The sequence below is a fragment of the Marmota monax genome, unplaced genomic scaffold (assembly GCF_021218885.2).
Source record: "Marmota monax isolate L192 unplaced genomic scaffold, Marmota_monax_Labrador192_F-V1.1 WCK01_AAM20220418_F8-fsc00033, whole genome shotgun sequence".
Taxonomy (NCBI): domain Eukaryota; kingdom Metazoa; phylum Chordata; class Mammalia; order Rodentia; family Sciuridae; genus Marmota; species Marmota monax.
In genome coordinates, this window is record NW_026694282.1 from 4,793,027 (window position 1) to 4,819,863 (window position 26,837).

Sequence of the window (26,837 nt, forward strand, 5' to 3'; positions counted from 1 at the left end):
TCACAATTTCTATAGTTGAGAATACCAAATTGTACAACAAAACACACTGGGATGGTCTCTTAGTTAAGATTAACTCCATAGAGAAAAACTTTTCTTCAAAGCAGATTCTTATCATTGTGAGAATCATTATGTGCCACTATTATCTAGGGAGTTTTCACCTGCCCACTATTATAGAGGCATCATGACAGACTTCAATCTTACGTTTTTACTACATTGTGTTAACTTTTCAATATCCGAAATCCATGCAAAAAACAAACAATTGCCTTTGAAATTTTATTTCTGTAAGTGCAATTATTATAGTTGGTTGCATCTCCCATCTCATCAGAGTTTTACTTAAAGTTCTTGTAAAGTATTTTAATTACAATAAAACTAAAATGACCTTGTGCATCAAAAGGAAGATAGTTGAGAGAAAGGGAATAGCGTAAAAGTCACATGTATGAGACATATGCCATTTATAATGTAGATTTATTCCACTTCTGAGGCAAGAAATTGCAGGACTCTAATAGTTTCACCACCTGTGAATTATTTGGGTGCACCTCATGAGCGGGTTCTTTCTTCTATTTGTTTAAAGAAATAAGTGGTATGTTCGCCAATTCTACACTACATTAATTTTCACAGAGTTTCCATTTTCATCTTCATTGCTTTTTCAGATTTTTTTCCAAAGCTTCTGCCATTCTTCCAGCTAAAACTTTGGGTATTTTCCCCTTCAATTTTTGTCCGGGGACTTTCTCTAAGTCAATTCAGTCTATTGGCATCAATGTTGGGACAAAGGAGTGTGATAACCTAAGACATCCTGACATAAATTCCAAAAGCACTAAAGAAATGAGACAGGAAATTGTGAGCAATCTATAATAAATTCAAACTGTCCAATAAAATAAATATCCTTCACTTTGTTCTCATAGTAAAGTATGGCCGGGTGTCCGATTTCTCAACCTACTTGCCGACTATAATTTCAAGTCACCATTTGAAGTCTGCACACATATTGTTCATATATTGTACTTCATCAATAGAACCAGAAATGAAAAAAGGGTTATAGAAACAATAAGAACTCCTACTGCTCAGGTGCTGAAGTGAGATTTGGAAGGAAAGTTTTCAGAAATTGCCTGTTCTTTCATTACAGCTGTTTATAGCCATTGGTCATTGAGATCTAATAAAGTTCTCTGATATGCCACACACTTTTTCTTTTCATCTAGGGCTTGTAGCTGCTCTGAGATAACAAACATGCTTTGAATTTACTGTCACAGAATTAGCTTAACAGCATTTAGGTTGCCAGGCCATACATCCAGGGCATTTTTGAATTAAAAGGAATCTAGTCAATTGACTAGGGTCTCTTGGAAGGCAGAAGTTGGGTGTTCTTTTGTCTTGGAAATCTTTGTATCCCTGGAAGCAAGCAGAAATTCATATACACAAGGTACTTAATGTAAGTTTATTGTTTGAGTAAATGAACTAATTGCTTCTTCTAGCCCTTTCATTTTGCAGATAATTAAGTTTAAAATATAAATGTTTGCAAAAGATTTGAGTCAGATTTGCCAGGAACACCTACCAGGATCCTGGTCATGGAACTGGGATCTTTTTCTTTTCAGTCCTTTCTCTTTTTCTATACTGCATGGCCTCTAAGGACCTGGAAACAAGAGCATCAAGCAGGCCTTGGTTGAGAGGGTCTGGAATGTTGCAATACCACATGCAGAAGGAGCAAAGGAAGCTGCTGGAAAACAATCCTGAGTTAACAACCAAGGATCATTTGTTGGTTTGTGAGCATCAAGGGGACCTGACAAGAAGAGGGGACTAAGATCTGTGGAGATTCTCTCTCTCTCTCCTTGACCTGATCATAGCAATAGGGTATAATTTCTCTTGTATCCCCATCAATGAAAAGTGTGAATACTTTGGCAATATATATGTACAATAAATTCATAAGAAAGCTTGCATATTGTAGGTCTGAGAGAAGTGTCAGCTCCCTTCTTGTCCCTCAGTGCTAAACAGCATGTTCCTTGAGGGCCTGTGGTATACCAGGCACTGCACTGGGTGCTGGGTATACCATGTCAAACAAAACAGACATGGTTCTAAAGACGGCTCGTCCTACATATAATATCACAAGAATTTAGGACAGGGTGGGGAAGACAGGAATTAATTGGCCAGCACTTTCCGTTGGTTTTATATTGCTGTCATGATATTATTTTCTTTAAACTGTATATTTAACTATTGCTGATGTAAGGGGGTCTCTGCCTAAAGAAATAGACACATTAATTCATTATTTATAGTGATTCAAGAAAGAATGTGTTAGAAAAACTCTGACTCTAAAGATTTATATTTAAGGTCATTTTTTTGAGCTATGCTTTTTTTTTCCCCTGAAATCCTCTTTTTCAGTAATTCTGAAACCTACACCTAATGAGTGTATTGCTCTGTGTCTGTGTTTATTTGACACATAAACACCTGTCTTTTCAATCTTGGAGCTATGCTTAAGCAGGGAAACCTTTAAACCAGCCCCTCATTCAAGGGAACACAAGGCCAATTGGCCGCATGCAGAATGCTAATGATAATGGATTGAGGTTTGTTAACTTCAGCTTGGTGGAGACCTCTCATAATAGCACTGCTTTGGCTACAGGCTCCAAGATCTTAAGAAATGTATCCAATAGTTTATGTCCATGTTACAGTTATAAGTAATTTAAAGAAGCTAATCTCAGTCTTTTGCTTTTTATAGATCATTAAAATTTCAAAAACACCCAAGGAATGATTTTCAGGTGGGCAGAAAGTAAAGAAAAACAGGTACAAAATTTCAAAATTTTGTATTCTGTTACCTTTGGCCACGAATAAAATTTAAAGAGTTTATTTTTCTATCATTTATAGTTTGGCAAGTGAAATAAAAATAGTTAATACTGAAGAGAGTGCGTGCTTCAACATAAGAAGCACTTTCCATAAATTATCTAATTCTCATAATCCTATGGAGTAGTTACAATTACTTCTCCATCTTACAGATGAGAAAACGGAGGCAAGAAGGGTTACATAGTGTGTCTAAAGTCCCTCAGCTAGCAGCAGCAAGGTGCAGATTTAAACATGCACAGAGTTGACTCTTGTCCCAACTCCACCACTGTTTCACTCATGCAAGAAATTTAAAGGTCATTTGAAAAGCCAAAAGTTCCAGGAGCATAATTCTAGAAGAATTGTACATCTGTATGAAAAACTCACCAGTGTCGTTAGTTTTCTCTTATTCTATGTATCAGTGAAAACTCTCATGGCCTGGTCCATTCTATGCCAGTCAGTTTCCTTGACATACAAAGATGAACAAGACCCAGAAGCCCACAGTCACAAAAGTTTAAAAAGAATGCAGAGTGAGGCCAAGTGGAGTGGCTGCAGCAGCACAAAGAAAGAAGCAACTGCAGTGTCCCAAGCTCCATCCAGGAGAGGTGAAGGAAGAGGGGGCGTCCTAGGTAAAGGGTACCAGGTGGGCAAAGCCCGGGTGGAGAGGAAACTGCAGGGAACAGTGGAGAGGACCTGACAGGGGGAGCATAGCCAGGTCACACCGGGCCAGGCAGGCCACGTCCAGGAACCTGGTTGTCCTATTTTAGAAAGACAGATGTGGTGGCCATATGGAGTGGAAAGGCCTGGAAAAAGGAGGCTGAAAGTTATAAAATTATGGTCCCTCAACTGGTAGGAAGCTAAGAAGCAGCAGTGATGAAAAAGAGAGAGGAAAGTCCAGCTCTAAGGTTGTATAGTTATCAAAAGGAAACGCCTCCTTTAAGTTCTCCCTGCTTTCCTCTTGCAGCCTAAGATGTTCTCAAGATTATCTGCTAGGGCTGTTTAGGTCCCGGTGCTTAGACAACCAGAGCTGGACTCCCAGGAAGTGCTCAGTAGAGGTTTCCTGAATGAAGGAAGATGTGAGTGAACTCTTTCTTCTTTTGTACTTAGGATTGAACCCAGGACACTCTACCACTGAACTCTGTCCCCAGCTCACACACACACACACACACATACACACACCCTTTTTTTGTTTTGTTTTGTTTTGTTTTTGAGACAGGGTCTCACTAAGTTGCTGAGGCTAGCCTTGAAATTGTGATCCTCCTGCTTCAGCCTCCCAAGTTGCTGTGACTACAGAGAGAGTGAATAGTTTTGCTCAAGCAATCTTGTTAAAAATTGTCATCTGGGTCAGGATTATGTTTTCCAAATTGTGGAAGGTCTTCAGGAGAAACAAATGCATCCATATCCTAGAAAGCAAGGACTTTCTCTTATTCAGCAGAGTATGAATTCAGGCCCAACCCTTCTGAAGAGATCAGCACACTGTTAGACTTAACCCTTTAGTCACAGTGAACCTTTCAAAATAAATGCAGGGTATATTGAAGGGGCTGTCCTGTGTCTTCTAAAAGCTTGAAGTCCCTTGTGTGACACAAATATGGAGTCATTTTTTGCACCTCCACATGATGACTAGAGTCTAAAGCTGCAGTATTTTTCAGTGTGTGGTCAATTATCTGTTCTCTCATCAAACAGTGGCCCATTCAATTCAGATTCATGTCACAATTATGGATCTTTCTTTGGGACACCAGAAAATACCTTTGCCCTATTTCTTGCAGACTCTGCCTTGCCTAATATGGGCACCACATGTGTGACTCTCTTGGAAACCAGCTGAAACTCCCATGAAAGATGTAGCATCAAGGGTCTACATGTATCTGCCCAGATTAAAAATTCATTGTGGGCTTTAGGAAAAAAAATAAAGCTATTTTAGTATAAAATGACTAATTTAAAATTTCAGATGTCTGATATTGCCAAATCATTTTTATAAAAAACGTAATTTGACCAAAAAAGCAAACTCACAAGTATTTTTTTTTAAAGTGTAAGTTAAATGTCATATAAATTCTTCACAAACCCAGTTGCTAAGGGGTCATATTTTTCACCAGCCAATAGAATCCTTGGTATATATAATTTCCTCTTTATGAATAAATAGTCTCTATTTGCATATGGCTCTTCATGCAGCATTAGAATGAACCTGATTATAGGTTGGCCTCACCTCATAACAGATTCACGTTGGAACAGCATCAAACAAATATTTAAGTCATATGGTCCTTCTTTCTTAATAATTTTGGACATCTACCACTTTGACTTTCCTTCTCCCTAAAAATCAACCAGAGAAACATAAAAATCTCTTAATACTTAGCAAAGGGGAAAAATGTGATTTTCAGTCTTCTCCTATGTGCCAAGTGCTGTGCTGTTTATGTTACCACAACCTACTATATTGATAAGAAAAATAGAGTGTTAAAATCTAAAAGGTGGTGTGAATTGCTCTAGTTTTTGACTGTGTGTATTCAATTGTTATAGCAAACAAATCATATTAAAATATGCAATACAGATTATTTTCCATGTTGTTTGAACTATGTTTTTGGCCTCTTCTGGCAGGAGCCTCCCCAACGTGCTGAGTGATTTCCACAATTTTAGAACCAAGTTCATGAGAGTTCACAGCTTGTACTGTATTTCATCGATCCTAAGATAGTTTTTTTTTTCTTTCTGACTTTAAAACTTGGATGCATCTTATAACTGATAGCAGGTTATAGTTTAGTAGGTGGTATTTCTAAAAAAGAACTTATAATGGCACACAAAATAATAATGTGACTCAAACTATGGCATCTTAGAATTGATGGAATACTGTATCAGGGTACTTCCAAGATCTAGCAGATGGGAGCAAAGTTAGGCTTAAGATTCAGATGCAGAAATGTGATTCTGGATCCCTCCCTCCCATTCACCACCCTGTGATGCAAATGGTTCCTGCCTTTATCAGCTTCTCCTGATCTGAAGCACTGGAGAAAGTTTGTACTTTGAGCTTACCTTAGTTCAGTTCTGTCCCCTGTCAAGGTCAAAGCCCCCTGCAGTGGATCTCCTTTCTTAGTCTATGTGTGCCTCCGGTTTTGAAATCATTCCTGATATTTTCCAAGTGTCAGAATCAACTGGGTACTTGTTAAAATTCAAAGACCCAGGCCACTCCTATTTCAGGAAGCCTAGGCCTATTGTATTAGCTTTCCAGGTGATTCTGATCTACACCTAGGATCCACTAAAGTAGTGGTTCCCAGTAGTGGTTCCAAGCAATGTATCTTGATCTCGACTACCTGGTTTCGTATTTTGGCTCTACCAGCATAACATTTCTATAATTTTCTGTGCCCCAACTTCCTTGCCTGTTAAATAGGTGTCAACAATTTTGTCTACCTCCAGGGATTGTTGTGGAGGTTTGTTAAAATGATTCATGCAACCTACTTAGTACAGTAGCAAGTACCAATTAACATCAGCAATTATTATTACTTCCTACCTTAAAAGGCTGAAATTTCTCTACCTCATTTCCAGAAACCAATCTCTTATTTTTTCCTGGATTTAAGAGAGCTGACGATTTTGCCTAGCAACTACACCTTCCATGTAATCTCAAAGAAAGGACTGAGACAAAAAGCTGAGACTCCTTTTTAATTTGGGAGGGAGCCTCTTGAGCCCACTGAAACCAGGAAGTATAAGCAGAATAAAGATGAAGGTCAGCTCAAAAGGATCATAAATTCTATGAATTTACTCGTTCAGGGTTCTCAACCGTCCTCTGCATCAAAATTACCATGAGAACTCAATACTAAAAATGTTAGGGAGCCACCAGCTTCCCTACCCTTCCCAAGAGGTTCAGGTACAATTCATCTGAGTAGGGAAACAGACATTGACAATTTTTCTCAAGTTCCCAGGTCATTTAAATGTGTACAGAGTTGCTAACCACTACCCTAGTTCTAAAATCCTTCACTGTGCAAGAATTTGTCTCAAATGATGCTTGATCATCTCTTCCTAAATTATTCTCAAAGCTAGGGGCCCTTTCTCCTAGGGTAGGGATAATGTTCCAATTCTAATAACTCATGTAGTTAATAGAATGCACTTTGTAAATTGTAAATATGTATATGTGAGAGAGAGGGAGACATAAGATGCATAATGTGAAGGTGATTATCCTGTCATGTGATAGTGTGCACAAAGAGCTCCAAAACTCTTCCCTTAGTACAATGTAATATAATCCATAGTATAATCTACATTACATTACACTATAGTCCATTTGAATATGTAAACATTTTATTTGAAAATGGGAACCATGGACATACTAAATCATGTGGTATAACATAGAAATTAGAACTTTTCTGTGAATGATTTGAAGGAATAAAATAAATCAGATACTGAAGGTATCCAGTGTTTTTCACTTACTAATCTTCTAACCTTTATTTTCCTTTTTCTAGATTTCCTTTTTCAGGTTAAGGTCTCACTTCCTACTGCTTTCTTCAGACAGCTAAATTTAATTCCTGTCTGGATGGCTTACCCTTGACCTTCCATATCCCACTTACTTAATTAGAACATGGAGAGATTCTGAGTTTCGTCTTATCTGTTGGGGAAGTGGTTGTAGGATGGATTTCTTGCTTATCCTTTTTACAGCAACTCTCCATTTCCCCTTCTTTTTCTAAAATGCCCATAAACCTGCCGTGCCTCATAGGAGTATTATGAGGATCAAATGAATATGTGGAAGTACTTTGAAAACTGTAAAACCTCAATCATATCACGCCCAGTTCAAAAGCCTTCATTGGCTCCAGCTGTCAGTCTACTCAAGGACCAATCCCGAAGCCCAAGCTCAAGGCCCTACCCCAGCCCACCATTCCAGGCTTATCTGCAGCTGTTTTGCTGAGTCATCTGGGCACACAGGGAGCCATGCTGCAGAGAAACTGACCTGGCCAGGGCTGGGAGACCAGTTATGTATCATGTCCATGACAACAGGAGGAAGATTCTGCATTAGAGCACTAGCAAAAGAAATGGAAAAGAGGCAAGAGAAAGGAGGTACATTACAGAAACAGAATACACTGTACAAGAATTTTTTTTTCCATTTTTATTTTTTTTAATTGTTTTTCTGCACATGTGAGAGTGGACAGGTGGATGTATGGGGTGGGGCAGGGTAGAGCAAGGAGACTTGAGCGAAGGGAACTGTTTTATAGCAATGTTTTTATGTTTATAACTGTGGTGGGGAGAAGGACTCCTAATGGGGTTTGAGCCCCAGACATTGAGTTTGGTTTTAGAAATGTCAAGTTTAAAGTTCTAACAAGGCATTCAGGTGAGTGGAAATAGTATCTTGAAGATTGAAAGAAATAAAGAGAAGTAAGCGCAAGTGAGAGAAAGTGGATAAGGTCAACAGGAATGTAGAGAGAAGAGAACAGGGGCTCAGGGGAAGAACCCCAAGGGATTCCAGCATTGACTAGTCAGAATGAGTAAGAAAGGGCAGGAGGTGGGTCAGGCAAGCTCTCACTGCCAAAGAAGCCAGGGAAGTATATCCTACATCGAGATATGAGGAAAGGTCATAGGATGTGGTGAGTTACAGGACCTGGATGAATTTTAGAGGAGCCACATCAGTCAAATAGTGAGCAGAAGCCCGGTTGCAAAGCGTTCAGGAATTTGGGGGTGTCAAGGAAGTGGGTTCGAGGGATGTGGATTAGCCTTTCAAGAAGCTCAGAAGTGAAAGGAAGACAGCTGACTGCTCACCCCCCACAGGGTGGAAAGGCGAGGCAGGAAAGCAGAGCGGGAGCTAGGAGATAAAAGTGAGCTTGGTTTTAATAAAAAGAGGAGAAAGTGCTTTCCTCTTAATAGCTCAAAGAACGCTGATAGCAGCCATGTGTGAAATTGATTTCTGAGACCCAGCACCAGAGACAGGGAGACTATGAGGCAAATGGGGTAGTAAACCATGATTTAGCACCTTCGCTTACTCTGCTTATTACAAAACAGGCTTTAAAAAAGATGCCTGGGGTGCGCCTCTGCAATCTTGGTATTGTCTGTGGCCAAGATCCATTTTAATATATTCCTGGGGCATTTTAGGGACCATAACGCTGCTTTAGACATGAATCTATTAACGTTCCATATTGCTTAGCACAGTTAATGCAATGCACATAAATATTATTCCTCCATTAAGTAATATTGAATGATGCTGAAGGAAAAAGAATTCTTCTTGTTGAAAACAGAAAGATGACAGACTCAAAATTCTTTTTTTTAATCTTATTTATATATACAGAAGTATATAAAAATATGTTTATAAATTGGTACATATTATTTATACAGAATGGTGGGTTTCAGTGTGGCATAATCTTATATACATAAAAACATAATTTCATCAATTTCTGTCCTCCCTCTTCTCCTTGTCACCTCCTGGTCCCCTTCCTCTACTCTAATGGTCTCATGGTGTCCCCCATCCCCCGGTTTTTCCCCCTGTGTTTTTCTCTTGCTTCCACATATGAGAGAAAACATGATGCTTTTCTGAGTCTGACTTATTTCACTCAAGATTATGGTCTCCAGTTCCATCCATTTTCCTGCAAATGGAATAATTTTGTTCTCTATGGCTGAATTAAAATCCACTGTGTATGTATGCCGCATTTTCCATTCATCTGTTGACAAATACCTAGACTAATTTCATAACTTGGCTATTGTGAATTATGCTATGTAAACATGGGAATGCACATATCTCTATGCAAACTTTGATTCTTTTGAATAAATACCAAAAAGTCTTATAGCTGGATCATATGGTAGTTATTTTTTAGCTTTTTGAGGAACCTCCACACTGATTTACATAGTGGCTGTACCAATTTACATTCCCACCAACAGTGTGTAAGAGTTCCTTTTTCTCAGCATCCTCACCAACCATTTACTGTTATTTGTGTTATTGATGATTGCCATTCTATCTGGAGTGAGATGAAATCTCAGTGTAATTTCAATTTTCATTTATCTGATAACTAAAAATGTTGAAAATTTTTTCATATAATTGTTGGCCATTTGTACTTCTCTTGAGAAGTGTCTTTCCAGTTTATTTGCCCATTTATTGATTGAGGACAAATCATTTGTTTTTTGTTTTATTTTGTTTTGTTTTAGTTCTTTATTTATTCTGGATATTAATCTTCTACAGGAAGAGTAGCTAGCAAAGATTTTCTTCCATTGGTAGGTTGTTTCTTCACATTATTGTTTCCTTTTAGGAAAAACAGAAGCTTTTTAATTTGATGCCATCCCATTTATTAATTTTTGCTCTTATTTCCTGAGCTATAGGGATCCTATTCAGGGAGTCTTTGCCTGTACCTATATATTGAAGTGTTTCCTCTATTTTTTCTTGTATCAGTTTCAAAGTTTCTGGTCTTATATTTAGGTCTTTGATCTATTTTGAATTGACTTTTGAACAGGGTAAAACATAGGAATCAAGATTCATTCATTCTTCTATGGCATTTTTTGAAAGAGGCTATTTTTTTCTCCAATGTATGTTTTTCACACTTTCATCAAGAATCAGTGACTATAGCTATGTGGGTTTGTCTCTGTGTATTCTATTCTATAGATCTATGTCAGATATAAAATTTTCACATGTTGAAAGCAAAAATTAAGCTTTATAAATTCTCAAAGTATTTACTTCTACTTTTTTGAACACTAAGGACACACAACAATCACAAATATCATATTATGTTTCATATGCTAACAAACATTTAATAAATGGTTTGACGTAGGACTCCTTGACATTGTCATTTAATTTAAAGATGATAGAATATATTATGTTACTTTCCATATATACAATACTTAATGATTTTTTTCAGTTATGATTCAGTTATGATTTTTAAGATGCTAACAGTACATGGAATTAAGCCAGCACAAAAACATGAGTACTTCTGTTGGATGTCATTGGAAAAACAGGAAGAGATGACTGGTATACTTGCCCCTATCATCATTATTTTTCCCATCTTAGTTTAAGTAGTTCTGTACTATTTAGAGATAATGAGGACAAATTATAATGGACCTAGAAAGACACGTCCTTTTAGAGAGCCAAAATCTTTCTGGCAATAATCTAAAAGTAGGGACTTATACTACAATCTACTGTGCAAAAGATTAAAGAAAAAAATTATAGGCTGTTATGTTTGTAAAATAAATGGTTTTATAGCTACAGAATGCATAGCCTGATTGCTGTAGTTACAATAAAAGCTAAGCTATACTGAGGCAATAGTATCTAACTCTCAATGGCTACTGATACAGAACAATATGTGAAATATGTGGGGAAATATATCTGTAAATTAAAGTTTCTGTTCTGGTACAAAAGAAATTATGTCATGGAAATTTTTGAGAGATCCATTACAAAGAAACATCCTGAGAAGACATTGTGTGCTAAAACTAGAATGGGAATTAAGTCAATATAGAAACTTAAAACCTTCAAATAAAGCTCACATTTAGTTCATCATTTGGTAAACTTTTGGTTACAAGTAGTTATTTGTTTTCAAAGAAATAGTACATTTTAATAAAAAGCATAGAGTATAATTAGCATTTCTTTTATTATTCAGAAGTTATTTTAGGTATTGCAATAGGTTCTGGGTGCAGGAAATTGCATAAATAAGGGAAGGGAGTCCCCATTAGAGATTCTCTATTTCAAGATTTACTTTTTTTTTTAAATTTTTGTTGTTGGTTGTTCAAAACATTACATAGTTCTTGATATATCATATTTAACACTTTGATTCAAGTGGGTTATGAACTCCCATTTTTACCCCATATACAGATTGCAGAATCACATCAGTTACACATCCATTAATTTACATATTGCCATACTAGTGTCTGTTGTGTTCTGCTGCCTTTCCTATCCTCTACTATCCCCCCTCCCCTCCCCTCCCCTCCCCTCTTCTCTCTCTACCCCCTCTACTGTCATTCATTTCTCCCCCTTGTATTATTTTTCCCTTTCCCCTCACTTCCTCTTGTATGTAATTTTGTATAACCCTGAGGGTCTCCTTCCATTTCCATGCGATTTCCCTTCTCTCTCCCTTTCCCTCCCACCTCTCATCCCTGTTTAATGTTAATCTTCTTCTCATGCTCTTCATCCCTACTCTGTTCTTAGTTACTCTCCTTATATCAAAGAAGACATTTGGCATTTGTTTTTTAGGGATTGGCTAGCTTCACTTAGCATAATCTGCTCTAATGCCATCCATTTCCCTGCAAATTCTATGATTTTGTCATTTTTTAATGCAGAGTAATACTCCATTGTGTATAAATGCCACATTTTTTTTTTATCCATTTGTCTATTGAAGGGCATCTAGGTTGGTTCCACAGTCTTGCTATTGTGAATTGTGCTGCTATGAACATCGATGTAGCAGTGTCCCTGTAGCATGCTCTTTTTAGGTCTTTAGGGAATAGACCGAGAAGGGGAATAGCTGGGTCAAATGGTGGCTCCATTCCCAGCTTTCCAAGAAATCTCCATACTGCTTTCCAAATTGGCTGCACCAATCTGCAGTCCCACCAGCAATGTACAAGTGTACCCTTTTCCCCACATCCTCGCCAGCACTTGTTGTTGTTTGACTTCATAATGGCTGCCAATCTTACTGGAGTGAGACAGTATCTTAGGGTGGTTTTGATTTGCATTTCTTTGACTGCTAGAGATGTTGAGCATTTTTTCATGTACTTGTTGATTGACTGTATGTCCTCCTCTGAGAAGTGTCTGTTCAGGTCCTTGGCCCATTTGTTGATTGGGTTATTTGTTATCTTATTGTCTAATTTTTTGAGTTCTTTGTATACTCTGGATATTAGGGCTCTATCTGAAGTGTGAGGAGTAAAGATTTGTTCCCAGGGTGTAGGCTCCCTATTTACCTCTCTTATTGTTTCTTTTGCTGAGAAAAAACTTTTTAGTTTGAGTAAGTCCCATTTGTTGATTCTAGTTATTAACTCTTGTGCTATGCGTGTCCTATTGAGGAATTTGGAGCCGGACCCCACAGTATATAGATCGTAGCCAACTTTTTCTTCTATCAGACACTGTGTCTCTGATTTGATATCAAGCTCCTTGATCCATTTTGAGTTAACTTTTGTGCATGGCGAGAGAAAGGGATTCAGTTTCATTTTGTTGCATATGGATTTCCAGTTTTCCCAGCACCATTTGTTGAAGATGCTATCCTTCCTCCATTGCATGCTTTTAGCCCCTTTATCAAATATAAGATAGTTGTAGTTTTGTGGATTGGTTTCTGTGTCCTCTATTCTGTACCATTGGTCCACCCGCCTGTTTTGGTACCAGTACCATGCTGTTTTTGTTACTATTGCTCTGTAGTATAGTTTGAAGTCTGGTATCGCTATACCGCCTGATTCACACTTCCTGCTTAGCATTGTTTTTGCTATTCTGGGTCTTTTATTTTTCCATATGAATTTCATGATTGCTTTATCTATTCCTACAAGAAATGCCGTTGGGATTTTGATTGGCATTGCATTAAACCTATAGAGAACTTTTGGTAATATCGCCATTTTGATGATGTTAGTTCTGCCTATCCATGAACAGGGTATATTTTTCCATCTTCTAAGATCTTCTTCTATTTCTCTCTTTAGGGTTCTGTAGTTTTCATTGTATAAGTCTTTCACCTCTTTTGTTAGGTTCCTGTATATCAGCGACAAATCCTCTGAAATGGAAATGAGGACAACCACTCCATTCACAATATCCTCAAAAAAAGATTTACTTTTTAACTGTTTTATTTCTAGGGCTGAAATCATAGGACCACCTCTACTTAAACTTCTTTTAGCAAATGTTCCGCTCGATACTCCTAACTGTTAACACTTTCATTTTTTTTTAAAAAAAATCTTTATAGTAACTGTGAGTTAAACCAAACAAATATTCATGTACAGTTTACAAAATTAGAAAACTGATTGGAAGCCAGGTGCAGTGGTGCTTGCCTGAAATCCCGGTGACCTGGGAGGCTGAGGCAGGAGGCTAGCCTGAGCAATTTAGTGAGACCCTATCTCAAACATAAATTAATTAAATTAAATTCAATAAATAAAGTGCTGGGGACATAGCTCAGTGTAGATTATTCCTGGTGTCACCACCCCCCCCCCCCCCCCCACACACACTCACACAAATTCTGATTTGGAAATGTGCTTCAATAGTTTAATTTACAATCCAAGGTATTATTAAGTTTAGAGGTTTCTTAGAAATTATCTGGCCAAATTTCCTTCTTATGGATTGAGTAAACTGAGGCATAGATAATTAAGTTGCTATCATATAATAATGGCAAAGCCCAGGTAAAACAAAAATACCACAAGCACCAAATCCTGTTGCCCAGCCTTTGTCCTTGTTTAAAAGCTTTTGCCATCCACATTATCCATGTACACTGTCTGAAACATTTCAAATTCAAAATGCTCACACACATACACACATACACAGAGTTAAGTATTAAACATCCGCTGAACACCCATGTCTGTGTCAGATCTTGTGTCTGGGTATAAAGCTGACTTAGTTTCCTATCTTCTAGGGATTCATGTTAATATTTTGCTTCTCTGAATTTCCTTTAACATCAAAGCTTTACTATTTGAATTTTTAGATTTTTTTTCTTTTGTGGAATCTGTTGTTCTCAGTCCATAACTATTACTTTAAAATTCATATCAAAATTTACTTCTATTTTTCAGATTTAATTCTGCTTAACTTCTACTATCTACACTGCACTCATTTTTGCATTCATTAAAATACAATTTAATGAGCATTCTTCATTCTCTTCTTAGTAGTGGCCTGTGCCTTTAATTAAGTCAGAACTGTCTCACCCAACCATGGTCATTCCCATTCTGAACTGCCCCTCCTAATCACAGTACACTCAACTCCAAAAAGCAGGCTGCCCAATTGCTGCCTAAGGACTGATGATTGTTTACTCAGTGATGAGGGTGCTTTGGCAGACAGGCATCTAGGACTTGGATTAGAGTAGATTAAGGCAAGATGTGGCAGGTTAAGCATCTTTCAACTTTAAACATTTTGGATAAATTTAGAGTTGGCATAAAAAGAAATGTGAATAAGCAGAAATGTGATCACCTCCCCCTGATGGGTCAGATTTATTTTTGTCCTGTTCCTTTGCTATCTGAAGCTTCTGCATATAGTTTCCCCTTCGGTCTTAAAGAACCTAAGTGCTCAGGAACAAGAGCAAAAACTGACATCCATTATGAATTAGGTACTCAATGTAACTTGTCCTAGCCTGCCTTGCATTCATTATTCATTCAATGAATATTCACTGAATCTGATTACATATCGTTCTACAAGGCACCAGGGGTACAAAGGCACATTTATCTTTGTCTTGCCCTTAAGAAACACACAGTGCATTTCTGGAGCTAGGTGTGTTAGTAAATAAGTACAGTGCAGTGACTAAGGAATGCTAAGCCAGCCATGTGTTCAAAACACACAGGAGAAGCCATAGCTGATTCTACCTGGAGATTAGAGACACAGTTTAAAGCAGGAGCAGGAGCACACAAGTTGAAGACAATTAAAAAAAATGTACAGAAGATGAAGAGGAGGGAAATCTAGGCACTAGCAAGATCACAAATAGAATACCAGAGATCCTCACAGGACCTGGTGTGATCAGGAAGCTGTGGTCTGTTCCTGCAGTGCACAGGGCAAGTATGATCAGAAGCAGCAGGAATGAATCTAGAACATTGATTTAGGGCTCGGGTTACAAAGTGTCTTGTCTGCCATTCTAACAATTTGGACTTTATCCTATAACCAGTGGTTTTTTGCCTTTCTTGAAAAACCTGATGAAAGCTATGAATCCTCTTTCCAGAAGTATAATAATAATGCACACATGCCCAAGATGTTGCATAACTTTCTGAGCCTTCGCAGCCCACCTGAAATCCATTACTAGATTCCACCAGCTATAGGCAGGGGAGCCACAGAATGTCTCTTAACAAGGAGTGAACAGTTCAGCTGTGTTTAGAAAGATAAGGGGCAGCACTGTGGAGGACAGGCTGGTGGGAGGAGAGGCTGGTGGTGGAAAAATCAGATAGGGAGTCTATTACAAAATAGTGGGCGTTAATAGGACACCCAGAATTCAGGCTGTGAGAGTGAGTTTGGATGGGATGGGAACGGAAGAAAGAGGAATTTCTGAAATGGAATTGATAAAGACTTGCTGTCTGACTAAATATAGAGGATGTTGAACAAATATTTTGTTGATATTTAGCTTCTCACTAAATTATAAATCCTCTAAAAAATATTGCTGTACCAGTCTGGAAGTGAGCAAACATGATAACAAATATGTAGGATTAGAACTTCATATTCATGCAAAAGAATCAGGTCTCTCTAAAAGCCAAGCTGCAGAGGGCTATGGATTAGTGAGGCTGTGGCTGATAGACACAGAAACTAATCAGGAGCTGTTGCAACCCATGGGAAGCAGCCATTTCAAAGCAGCAAGCAACTGGGTGATTGCCATCTCTGATCTTCCTGGGTCCTGACCATCTTCTAGATCTCTGGGCTACTAGATTGGTTTACTTTACATTAGTGGTGAGAAAGTGTTGCTAGGACCTATTAAGGAGACCCTCAGAATAATTCACTGCCCAAACTGGCAAAATGTTCAAAGTATCAAAATTGCTACTAAGTAACAGCTTCAGGTTAGAAGTAGAGGAAAATGTTATCTATTAGAAATACAAAAATATGGCAATTGAAACAATTGCTGCTTTCTAAAACAAACTCATCTGAGTTACAGGTGCAGAAATTTTGATGGGATTCATCCTGGGGTGTCAAAGAGAGAGGTTTTAATTGGGTTGGAGAATAAAAAACAGTTCTTAAACTTGAAACCAGTTGGAAATTTTAAGTAACTAGATATTTCTTGTGCACTTTTGCCTCTGCCTCTCCCTTTGCTATGTACATTTTTTCTATGTACATTTTTGAGAGACAAGTAGCAAATAAGTAGTCAAAGATTTAAAACAAAGCATACTTAAAAAAAACATTTCCTTATCTACTAAATATTTGTCAAAATCTATTTTCCTCAAAGTGCCATTCATGATCATTATTTCAATTATAAATGTAGGTAGCTACAAAATAAAAAGCATAACACCTGCTGTCAAAGGGCTTAAGGTCTAATTTGGAAGATAATTGTTATGCAGAATGATATTTCTGGGCTTGGGGTTTGGCTCAGTGGTAGAGCACTTGCCTAGCATGTGCAAAACCTGGAGTTCAATCCCCAGTAATTAACAGACAAACAAACAAACAAAAAAGGGGAGATATAATACTGTGGAGCCACAAAGTCTTGTTTTAAAGTATTTTATACTAATTAGTTGCAAATTGGTAATGCATGAATAGAACATCAAGGAATTGCAGAATTGCAGGTTAAGCAGAATTGTTGCAGTATTAAGAACTTATCGGGGCTGGGGATGTGGCTCAAGCAGTAGCGCGCTCGCCTGGCATGTGTGCGGCCCGGGTTCGATCCTCAGCACCACATACAAACAAAGATGTTGTGTCCGCCGAGAACTAAAATAAATAAATATTTAAAAAAAAAAAAAAGAACTTATCATTCTGTGCTTTTTGAGTGAAGAGAATCTAATGGGAACAAAAGTAGAAGCAAGAATGTAGAAAAGAAGAAAAATAACACTGATAAAGTGAGAATGTTTTAGATTTCAGTTCCAAACATTCATCCCACAATAGCTTACAGGTACTTGAGAAAGTAAGCAATCATGAGGATCAGAATAGAACCTAAATTACATTCAGAGTCCCACGGAACTTTATTGAGAACCATTTCACCAATTTTTTTTTCCCTTGACTCTGATGGCACAATGGCCAACTAAAGCAGAGTTGGAAAAGTTCTGCTAAAACCCAAAGCTGACTTGCCTGATAGTGACAGGAACCTAGTGACTCATTTCTTCCAGCTTTTCTAGCATCAATTATAATTTGGACTTTTAAGCCATCAAACCCTAAGCCATATTAATTTATTAACTTTGCAGTCCCTCAACGAATCACAAAATGAGATTTTTTTTTTCTTCACCAGAAATTCTTTCTCCATGATTCCAAACCCCAACATGTGCTTTCCAGAGCCTCAGATGTTTCCTTCATTCTACAGATGTTTTGTAAATTCATTTCAGCAAAATTTGCCAATGCTGCAGAAAAGATCTGTGGCTGATTGGACTCACAGTTTGGACAGAGCTCGAGTTAGATTAGATGGAAATGGAAACTGAAACTTCTCACTGGCTCACCAGGAAGTCAGGAATTCACAAAAAGCAGAGAAGGAATTTTGTTGGAGGGGGAGTTTCAAATATGCCTCTTTTGGGGAGTGGAGGGGTGTGGAAGCCCTGGGAGGTGACTCTTCACTGTTTTTCTTGGTGTTGGGCCTACATATTATTTTCCACTGGAGATTTCTTTTTCCTTTTTAAGTATAAGGAAGAAACAACAACAGCAGCAGCCATGGCCAGAGAGAAAAGCTTCAGTTTTAGAACTCCAGGTAAAATAGCTAATTTTGCGCACCTGAGGCCAACCAGTACAAAAAATGTCAAAATAGCCCCACTGGGGCAAGGGCCATGAAGGTGATGACTGTCATTGTAAGTATGGGAATAATGAGCTTTCGAAATGACCATAGGGTACAGTTCTCTTACTGACTTCTTTTCCTTTGTAAAAGAAATGAAATTACTAACTTGAGCTTTCTATTTACAGTTGAGCCATGTCTAGATTCAGCAGTTAGGCAGTTATTGTTGTTATTATAAAGCAAATGTTACAGTGGAAAAAGAAAACCAGACTGACCAGGTCTAGTAAAAATCTCTTTAAGTCCTCCAGACTGTATATATATCCATACACATACATATATAAAAATATATGTATGTGTGTGTATATGAAACCCAAACTAGAATTTGCAATTTTTATCACAAAAAAAATACCTAATACAACTTCTATTAATATTCTATCAGCATTATGGCAAAGCAAAGTGTTTCTATTTATTAAGTTCATGTTTTGAAAGAAATAGAAACAGTGATAGAATATTCTAATCTAAGACTTCCCTTGAGCTAAGCTGATCCAAAATATTTTGTGGCCAGTCATAGATTTCCTGAATACTAATCTTTGTTCATATCAGCAATTATGGATTTTAATTCAACTGGCTGTGAAATTGTGTTCTGGTAGAGCTTTCCAAAATGCCCAGAGGTTTCTCAGCTAGAGAGCAGTAATCTAGCCTTGTCCTTGGATAGAATACAAAAAAATCAAGTTACCATAGTTCTGAAATGAAAATCTTACTGAAGCACTTGACATTGAGCAGAATCAGGTTTTTATTTCCTAAAAAGTAACAGAGCTATCTTAATTTTGTCTCCAAGTTGTTATTCAAGGGTTCTGGAAGAACAGTGAGGACACAATAATTTTTTAAATTTTTATAAAGTAACAGCATTAGTTTTTGTCATTTAATAATAAATCTGTACACTGATAAATGCTGTTCAAATGGGAAAGGAAAGTCAAAACTTCAAGGGAGAACAGCATAAAAGATGGTTAGGTATGGCTATAAAACCTGGCTTTGCTACATACTAACTATAGGACTTCAGGTTGGGGGAGGTTTGTGTATTTGCAGCATGAGGATGGAGATAAAGTACTTAGAATATGCCAGAATCACACTAGGTATTTTGAATTCATTCTCTCCATTCATCTTCACAGTCTTCCTACCAAGAGAAGTATCAGTGTTCCCATTTTGCAAATGAAGAAACTCTGGCTCAGAGAGATTTGGCCACAAGCCTAAGTCAAGTTTACTTGTGTATAATTAATCAAGTCTAGTTGACTCCAGATCCTGCACTCTTTTCTCCTGAACCATGATGCAAGTTATTCTACCTTAGTTTTCTTACCTGTAAAATGCAGGGGGTGGGGGGGGGGATTCCCACCCGAATGGCTTATCATGAGGATTAAATACGATAATTTGTGTAAACCCTGGCATACTGCCTGCACATAGGGATTTAATAAATTCCAGCTTTCCCCCTCACCTCTACTAACCCTCCAGGCCTAGGTGTCCTTGCAGAAATGTGCAAAGGGTGTGCTTGGGTGTGCACATAGACACACTGAAGGAAAGCAGAAGATGGGTAAAAAAGTCCCTTTGGCCTGAATAGCTTTTACACCCTATTACAGAATTGACTTCTCTCTTCAGTAGCAAGGGACAGGCTTCATGCAGTGGCCTCTGAAAGACCATGCACTGTGTCACTGGCAGTTCATCATATCCCCCAACAGTGCAGCTGTGATAAGAACCAGATGATCTGAATTTCCTAAGCAAAACTAGCAGCAAATATCATCTGGGAAGGCACACGCCTCAGTATCCATACGCCATGCCCTTTAAGAAAGTACATCAAAAGCTAATGGACTTTTACAAGAGCCCAGTTACTGCTTAATGTCTGTAAGCTTTCAGGAGCAGGGAATCACCACTCCTACCATGTACAGTTGGCAGCAGAACCAGTATTCCAAGTTGTTAAAAAAGCCAAGGATTAGATAAGATTTATAGAGACCTGGTGTATATAGGAAAGCTAAAAATGGAATCTGCAGATTTGTTTCCAAACCTTCATATGTACCTGGGCAGGAGGTTTCTGTGTATGGGTCTCTCTACTTTGCATGGACACACCACAGGAAAAATGGTTCTCTCATCATTGGAGGGGTTGCCCCCTCTTTTTAATTTGAGGTGTGTGATATCCATTTTGTATAGCCACATGCATAGCCCCAGATGACTTAAACTGATTGCTATTTGGGAGAAGAGGAAAATCAGGGGTTCAGGTAATTTCTTGCTGATCTTACAGTTGCAAGCATCACTCCATGCTTCATCCTGTAACCTATTTTGTTGCTTTTGAGGATCTGTTGATTTCTGAAAAACACTTTTATTATACTATAACTTCATCTGTTATATGACTTCAATTTTACAAATACCTATCAACCAGCCATTTCCTCAACACCTACTTTTATTTTCATTTAGTTCTGTATAGTTTGACCTCTTGTTATAACATTTGGAAAAAATATTTTCCAAGTACTTTGTGTATGTATACCTCTGAGCAAATATAACTCTAGAGACTTTTATTGCTAATTTGTGCTTTATCCTCCAATCCCATAAGTCTTTGATAACCTGTCCAGGTTCCAGTGAAAAAGGTTTCTGGATAAAGTGGTACATAAGAGGTCATTCCAAGGTTAAGTGTCTATTGGACAGGGAAAAGCAGAGAAAATACTACTTCATGTGGTTGCTCAAAGCATTTAACTACTGTAGCTCTCAGCCTTGGATCTTCTACCTGAGACTTTGTTGGTGCAATTGGTTCTGAAATCATCCACAAAACTATCAGATGAAAACCAGATAAGTAAGTAATGGTGAGAAAGTGACCCCATTCTTAGGTCAAGGGAGGTACGGAATCTCTTCTAAGATATGTAGGAGGTATGTAAAAAACTGTAACCAAACCTGTATTCCATGCAATTGGCATTTATAGAAGTTTAGTCCCTCCTGACTAGCCTGGAGGAATGGTTCAAGGGTATTGTGGCATTGGGTGTTGAGTTTTTCAACAAGAAAGCATTGATTTAAGGATCTTCATCAAAAACTACATTTAAAGATCAATACGTGGCACCAAAGATCTAGAAATGACTATGATGTTTCTCTAAGTTGAATAACTCAAGACATCATTTTCATAGACTCAAGATCTAGGCCTTTCTTCTCTCAGTGTTTGCTAGTTTCTCAAATGCTAGCTCAAAAGATGCCCATTGTTCATTTTCACCCATCCAATAACTATAAAGTAAAATACATGCTATACTAAGAAAAGTGTTTTTCCTCAAATTTATTATCACATATGCTTTTGACTTGTTTTGATAGATCTCTTACTGGTGAAACACTGGCTTAAACAAAGAACTTAAGACCATCATCTCACATAACATTGCTGTTGAAATTTACTCTCTTAATTGCTGTGTTTAACAGCACTTATAATTTTCTTTTTGAGGCATTTAAATTAAAATATTCCACTTGTGATAAAAATCAGATTGAGAAATATTGTCTTGGTTATATAGAAAAGCTTATAATTTGGGTTTCAGAAGCAATCAATATTGCTTTTAGGTAGCCCATTTTCTATTGGGCTACCTAATATTCCTTTTTTCCCTCAAGCCTCAGTTTCCCAAAATAGATACCATTCAAAATTTACACTTAAAAAATGCTTCAATAAAGTCAAAAAGACTGCATATTCAAAAGAAAGAGAGAAATAAACATGAATTCTACCCAGACCAAACACAAAAGTTGTTTACATTGAAGATCATCTTATAGACTGAAATAAGCAAATACTGCTAGTTTTTAAATGAACTGAAAGACATTGTGAAAATGTTGTTTCTGGTTTTAGATGTAAAAGTCTGGCACAGTTAAAGAAGAGGAAAATCACTTTCTCTAACATTAAACATGGATTCAGTTGAAATGAATTATGTTTATTCCACTAGCTAAAAGAAAACTTGGAATTTGTTCCCCTTTGAGAACGAGGCCCATGCTTGTTTCCAGAATAATGTGAGATCTCTTTCAAAGCAATGTGGGCACTTACTAATTGTGCTGAATTTGTAATTTGTAATTTGTAAGATATTTAGTCAGCAAAATGTCACCGTAGAGGCTTTTAGTGCTCTTTAGACAAAACATGAAAAATACCAAGCAACTTTAGCACAGAGTTTGAAACAATTCATTTTTGTAGAAAAACAAAATCACAACCGTACATCATTTCCTAAAGATCTTACCCGGAGAACAGCCAGGGGAAACTTCTCTAAGGTTTTGGCATCCTGGTATTCCTATTTTACAGGGAAATGCAGTTCATATATAAATGCTCCATGTAGGAATTTGATATGGTTTTAATTGAAAAGCATCAAAGTTTGTATTCACTCATCACACTTCCATTACTGCACAAACCCTAGCTTTTGTAATACTGGTTTCATCTCAGTCATTTTAAATTTGGATAAATAAGGAGAATGGCATTATACCAATATATGTTTGTCACACAAATAGTAACTTCATCAGGAAAATACTGAGCCTCTGTCAACAGTTCCATCTTCCAGTCACACAGAGAAAACACAAAGGGTATCAGGAGATGTACAGTAAACTTTTGCAAATCTGAGGAGTGACTTTAATGGGCTTCAGAAGAAGAGACTTAAGTACATGTACTTCAATGGCATAGGACTTTTCTCTCTCACTAGTTAACTTCTTAAACCAGGGTACTTTGCATTATAATGATTACAGATTGGTTTTATTAATCCTAAATTTCAGGCTTTGGGGCTCAATAAATAATTCCTATAGAAAGGATAGACTTTGGGGTTACCAGGTGTATGACATATTTTATAGTAACCCAATATTGCTAGCAACTCACAGGTCCCTGGAGATGTAATACCACAGGTGGCTGCAAGGTAACATGGTAGAAAAGTCGGGATTTCAACGAGATGATACCCTAAGAGTGCAGTGATTTAGCCAGGTGCAGTGGCGCATGTCTGTAATCCCAACAGCTTGGGAGGCTGAGACAGTAGGATCTTGAGTTCAAAGCCAGCCTCAGCAAAAGTGAGGCTTTAAGCAACCCAGTGAGACTCTGTCTCTATATAAAATACAAAGTAGGACCAGGGATGTGGCTCAGTGATCGAGTGCTCCTGAGTTCAATCCCAATCCTGGGTACCAAAAAAAGAAAAAAAAAAAAAAAAGACTGCAGTGACTCTGGTACATTCAACAGAAGAAACCCACATGCCTTACCAGTGTGCATCCTGTAACCTTCCAGAGAGAGCATATATGTGTTTACAAATGATGTTAATAACATCATCAATAATGTTGAATAATAATAGCAACTCATGTGTATGCAGTGTTTTTCAAAATGTACGTACCTTTGTTGTAGTAAAATACACATAAAAGTAATAAAATATGCATAACAAAATTTACTCTCTTACCCATTTTGAAGTGTACAGTTAGTGGAATCAAGAGCATTCACATTGTTCTACCACCTCACCACCCACCATCCATCTCCAGAACTTTTTCATCTTCCCATATTGAAACTCTGTACCCATTAAACACCAACTCATCATGCCTTGTCCCCCAGCCCCTGGTGACCATCATTCTATTTTCTTAGTCTATGAATGTGGCCACTCTAGCCACCTCATATGAGGGGAATCACATAGTATGTGTCTGATGTGTCTGGCTTTCTGGCTTATTTCACTTAGCATAATGTCTTCAAGGTCCATTCCTGTTGTAGCATGGGCCAGAATCTCCACTCCTGCTGCTGCTGTTGCTGCTCCTCCTCCTCCTCCACTTCCTCCTCCTCCTCCTTGTTTGGTACTTAGGGTAAAACCAGGAGTGCTTAACCACTGAACCACATCCCCAGCCCTTTTTTACTTAGGGCCTTTACCTTAGGCTTAGGGCTTCACTAAATTGCTAAAGCTGATTTGAACTTTCAATCCTCCTGCCTCAGTCTCCCACACTGCTGGGATCACAGGTGTGTGAAACTACATCCAGCAATCCAGCATCTCCTTCCTTTTTAAAGACTTAGTAATATTCCATTGAATATATATGCTATATTCTGTTTATACATTCATCTATTCATGAATATTTGGGTTGCTTCCACCTTATTTGCTTATTGTATATTAACACTTTTAATCTTCACAAGGATTCAGGATTATAGTTGCCTTTAATGTCCCTATTTTATAAGAAAACAAGAATAAAGAGGTTATGTAGGTACCCAAGTTTAGGCAACTAGGAAGCTCTGGAGCCCATATAACTCCTGGCCCACCCCAGGCTGAGTTGATCCTCGGTTCGTATTTTCCCACCTCCCCTTCAAATGATTTAGGAATCTAAATGAACCAAGTATCAGTTAGAAAACCATTTATATAAAATTGTAGGCCAAGTTTCTGATTTTATTTGTATAGGTCTTAAATATCCAAGGAGAAGTCAATTGAACAACTCAGCCCTATAGAAACTATCTTATAAAGCAGTCCATTACTGCAAAATAAAAAAATCAGTCCCTAACTCTGGGACTAGTTGGGGGCTAAGTTTATTTAGCTAGTTCCCCTACATAGGGTCTGGGTACATGAACTGGCATGCTTATAATATCACCCCCATTTTATCAAAAGTAAAATTGAGGCACAGGGTGGTGGTAAGTTACTTGGTTCAAGGACACATAGTAAAAAACAGAATCCATACCCAAACTGAGTTTCTAGCTCCAGAACTTGTTCTAATTAGCTGTAGCACAAACTCTATCATTTTCTCTATGAGAAATATTAAGTGCAACATTGAGACCTGTGTATAATGATAATTATCCTCACAGCAGATGCAGAGTACTCTAGGAAGCCTATAAATAACAAGCAGTCCCTGCAATTTTAAAATCATCTCATAGGATCATTCCATTTAACAATCTGAAAAGAATAAATTGCTTCATAAAAAGAGTCTTGAAGAACATATGGTTAGATTTTGGAAAGCAGTGCAGGTATGCACATGTCAAGCTTCTCAAAGCAGGAATACCTGTAGAGCAGATGCTTCTCACAAAGAGAGAAAGAATAAATGCATGCACCCAGGGCAAAATTGTGACTTCAGTGTAATCAATCTTCCTTTAGCCCAGATTGCTATTTATGGCTTTCTTTGTCATTTGCTTCCTTAGTGCAACCTCTTGTCCTCTTCTTTTATAGCCCAGGATATTTAAATATTCCTCCCCTCAAACATAGACACATTATTAAATTGTTAAGAATGGGATACAGAGCTGGGCACAGTAGCCTATGCCTCCGGAGGCTGAGGCAGGAGGATCAGGAGTTCAAAGTCAGCCTCTGCAACTTAGCGAGGCCCTAAGCAACTCAGTGAGACCCTGTCTCTAAATAAAATACAAAAATGGGGGGTGGGTGGGCTGGGGATGTGGCTCAGTGGTTAAGTGCTCCTGAGTTCAATCCCAGGTACTAAGGAAAAAAAAATGGATACTGGTTTTCATTTCCAGTATGGCCACTATTACAGACATGCAGTCACCCACATTTCAGGATGCGTGTTTCTGGGTTCCATGCGGACAAGATGCTGACCATCCTCTCATTTCTGGCAGAGCTCCAGGGCAGCACGCTCCGAGGAGGACCGCGATGGCCTATGGGACGCCTGGGGCCCGTGGAGCGAGTGCTCACGCACCTGCGGCGGAGGGGCCTCCTACTCCCTGAGACGCTGCCTCAGCAGCAAGTAAGTCCTTTACCCACTATGAGCTTCGTGAGAACCAGCGGTAGCCCACTGAAGGCACATTTTTGTGGTCGGGATGACACAGAGCGTTTTGTTGCTCACAAGTCTAGATGAATGGAAGGAAGTGCAAAGAATTAAATTTGAGATTCTTTCTTATGTTCCTCTCCAGCTGAGCATCTATACACTCTTCTGTGATGAGCAATGTGCAGTTTATCTCATTTGCCAAGGAAATCTTGTGGTTTTCCTGTTAGAATTGGAAGGAACACTTATTATTTGAAATGGTTCTAGAATCATTAGCTCCATAAATAACTGTATTTTTTTTATATCCTTTTAACAATCAAGGTGACAATGGTAGCATTAATATTGGCATTATTAACAAACTGAATGTATGTTCAGTTTCCAATATTACCTGGTACTTTGCAAATAAATGATATATTGGTTTAGTTTTATAAATGTTCTACCAGAAGTTAATCAGTTCAACGAATGGAGGGCTGGAAGAACAGCAATGTCAGTAGAAATTGTAGCATGAAGACAGAGACAGGAAGAAGACGGCTGGACATAGGAAAAGGCCTGAGGACTTAGAATGGAAATATTTTGCTAACAGTAATAATAATTTGAAACTGCTTCTTGAGCAGTGTGGTCTATATCTAGGTTTGTTTCCAAACTATAAAATACAAAGTGCCATGGAAATATTTTTTTTTAATGCAGTACTTTATTTGACAGTGAAAAGTGTTAAAGGCAGCAAGAAGGAGGCTTGATCAAAATCACTGTTATAAAACATGAAACAGAAGAAAAAATGCATCTGCTGATTCTCCTAGACTTTCTATACACAAACAGCAGAAAGCAGTGAGATGCACGTTCAGGAAGATGTCAACTGACTTTAATAACAATTCAGATCAGGGTCTGAGTTTTCCTCTTTTCTGTTTCTCTGCACAGGGTCTGCAGAGTCTAACAGATATTAGA

The 26,837-nt window shown here is 37.9% G+C and overlaps 1 protein-coding gene across 3 annotated transcripts in view; it reads left to right on the plus strand.

Annotated features, from left to right (window-relative positions):
• Positions 1-26,837, plus strand: part of Adamtsl1 (ADAMTS like 1) — a 935,498-nt gene that overhangs the window by 548,888 nt on the left and 359,773 nt on the right. For all 3 annotated transcript variants that reach the window (XM_058586373.1, XM_058586374.1, XM_046467403.2), the window contains one exon: positions 25,750-25,877. In XM_058586373.1, coding sequence (XP_058442356.1) covers positions 25,750-25,877 — 128 coding nt within the window. The remainder of the gene's footprint in view (positions 1-25,749; positions 25,878-26,837) is intronic.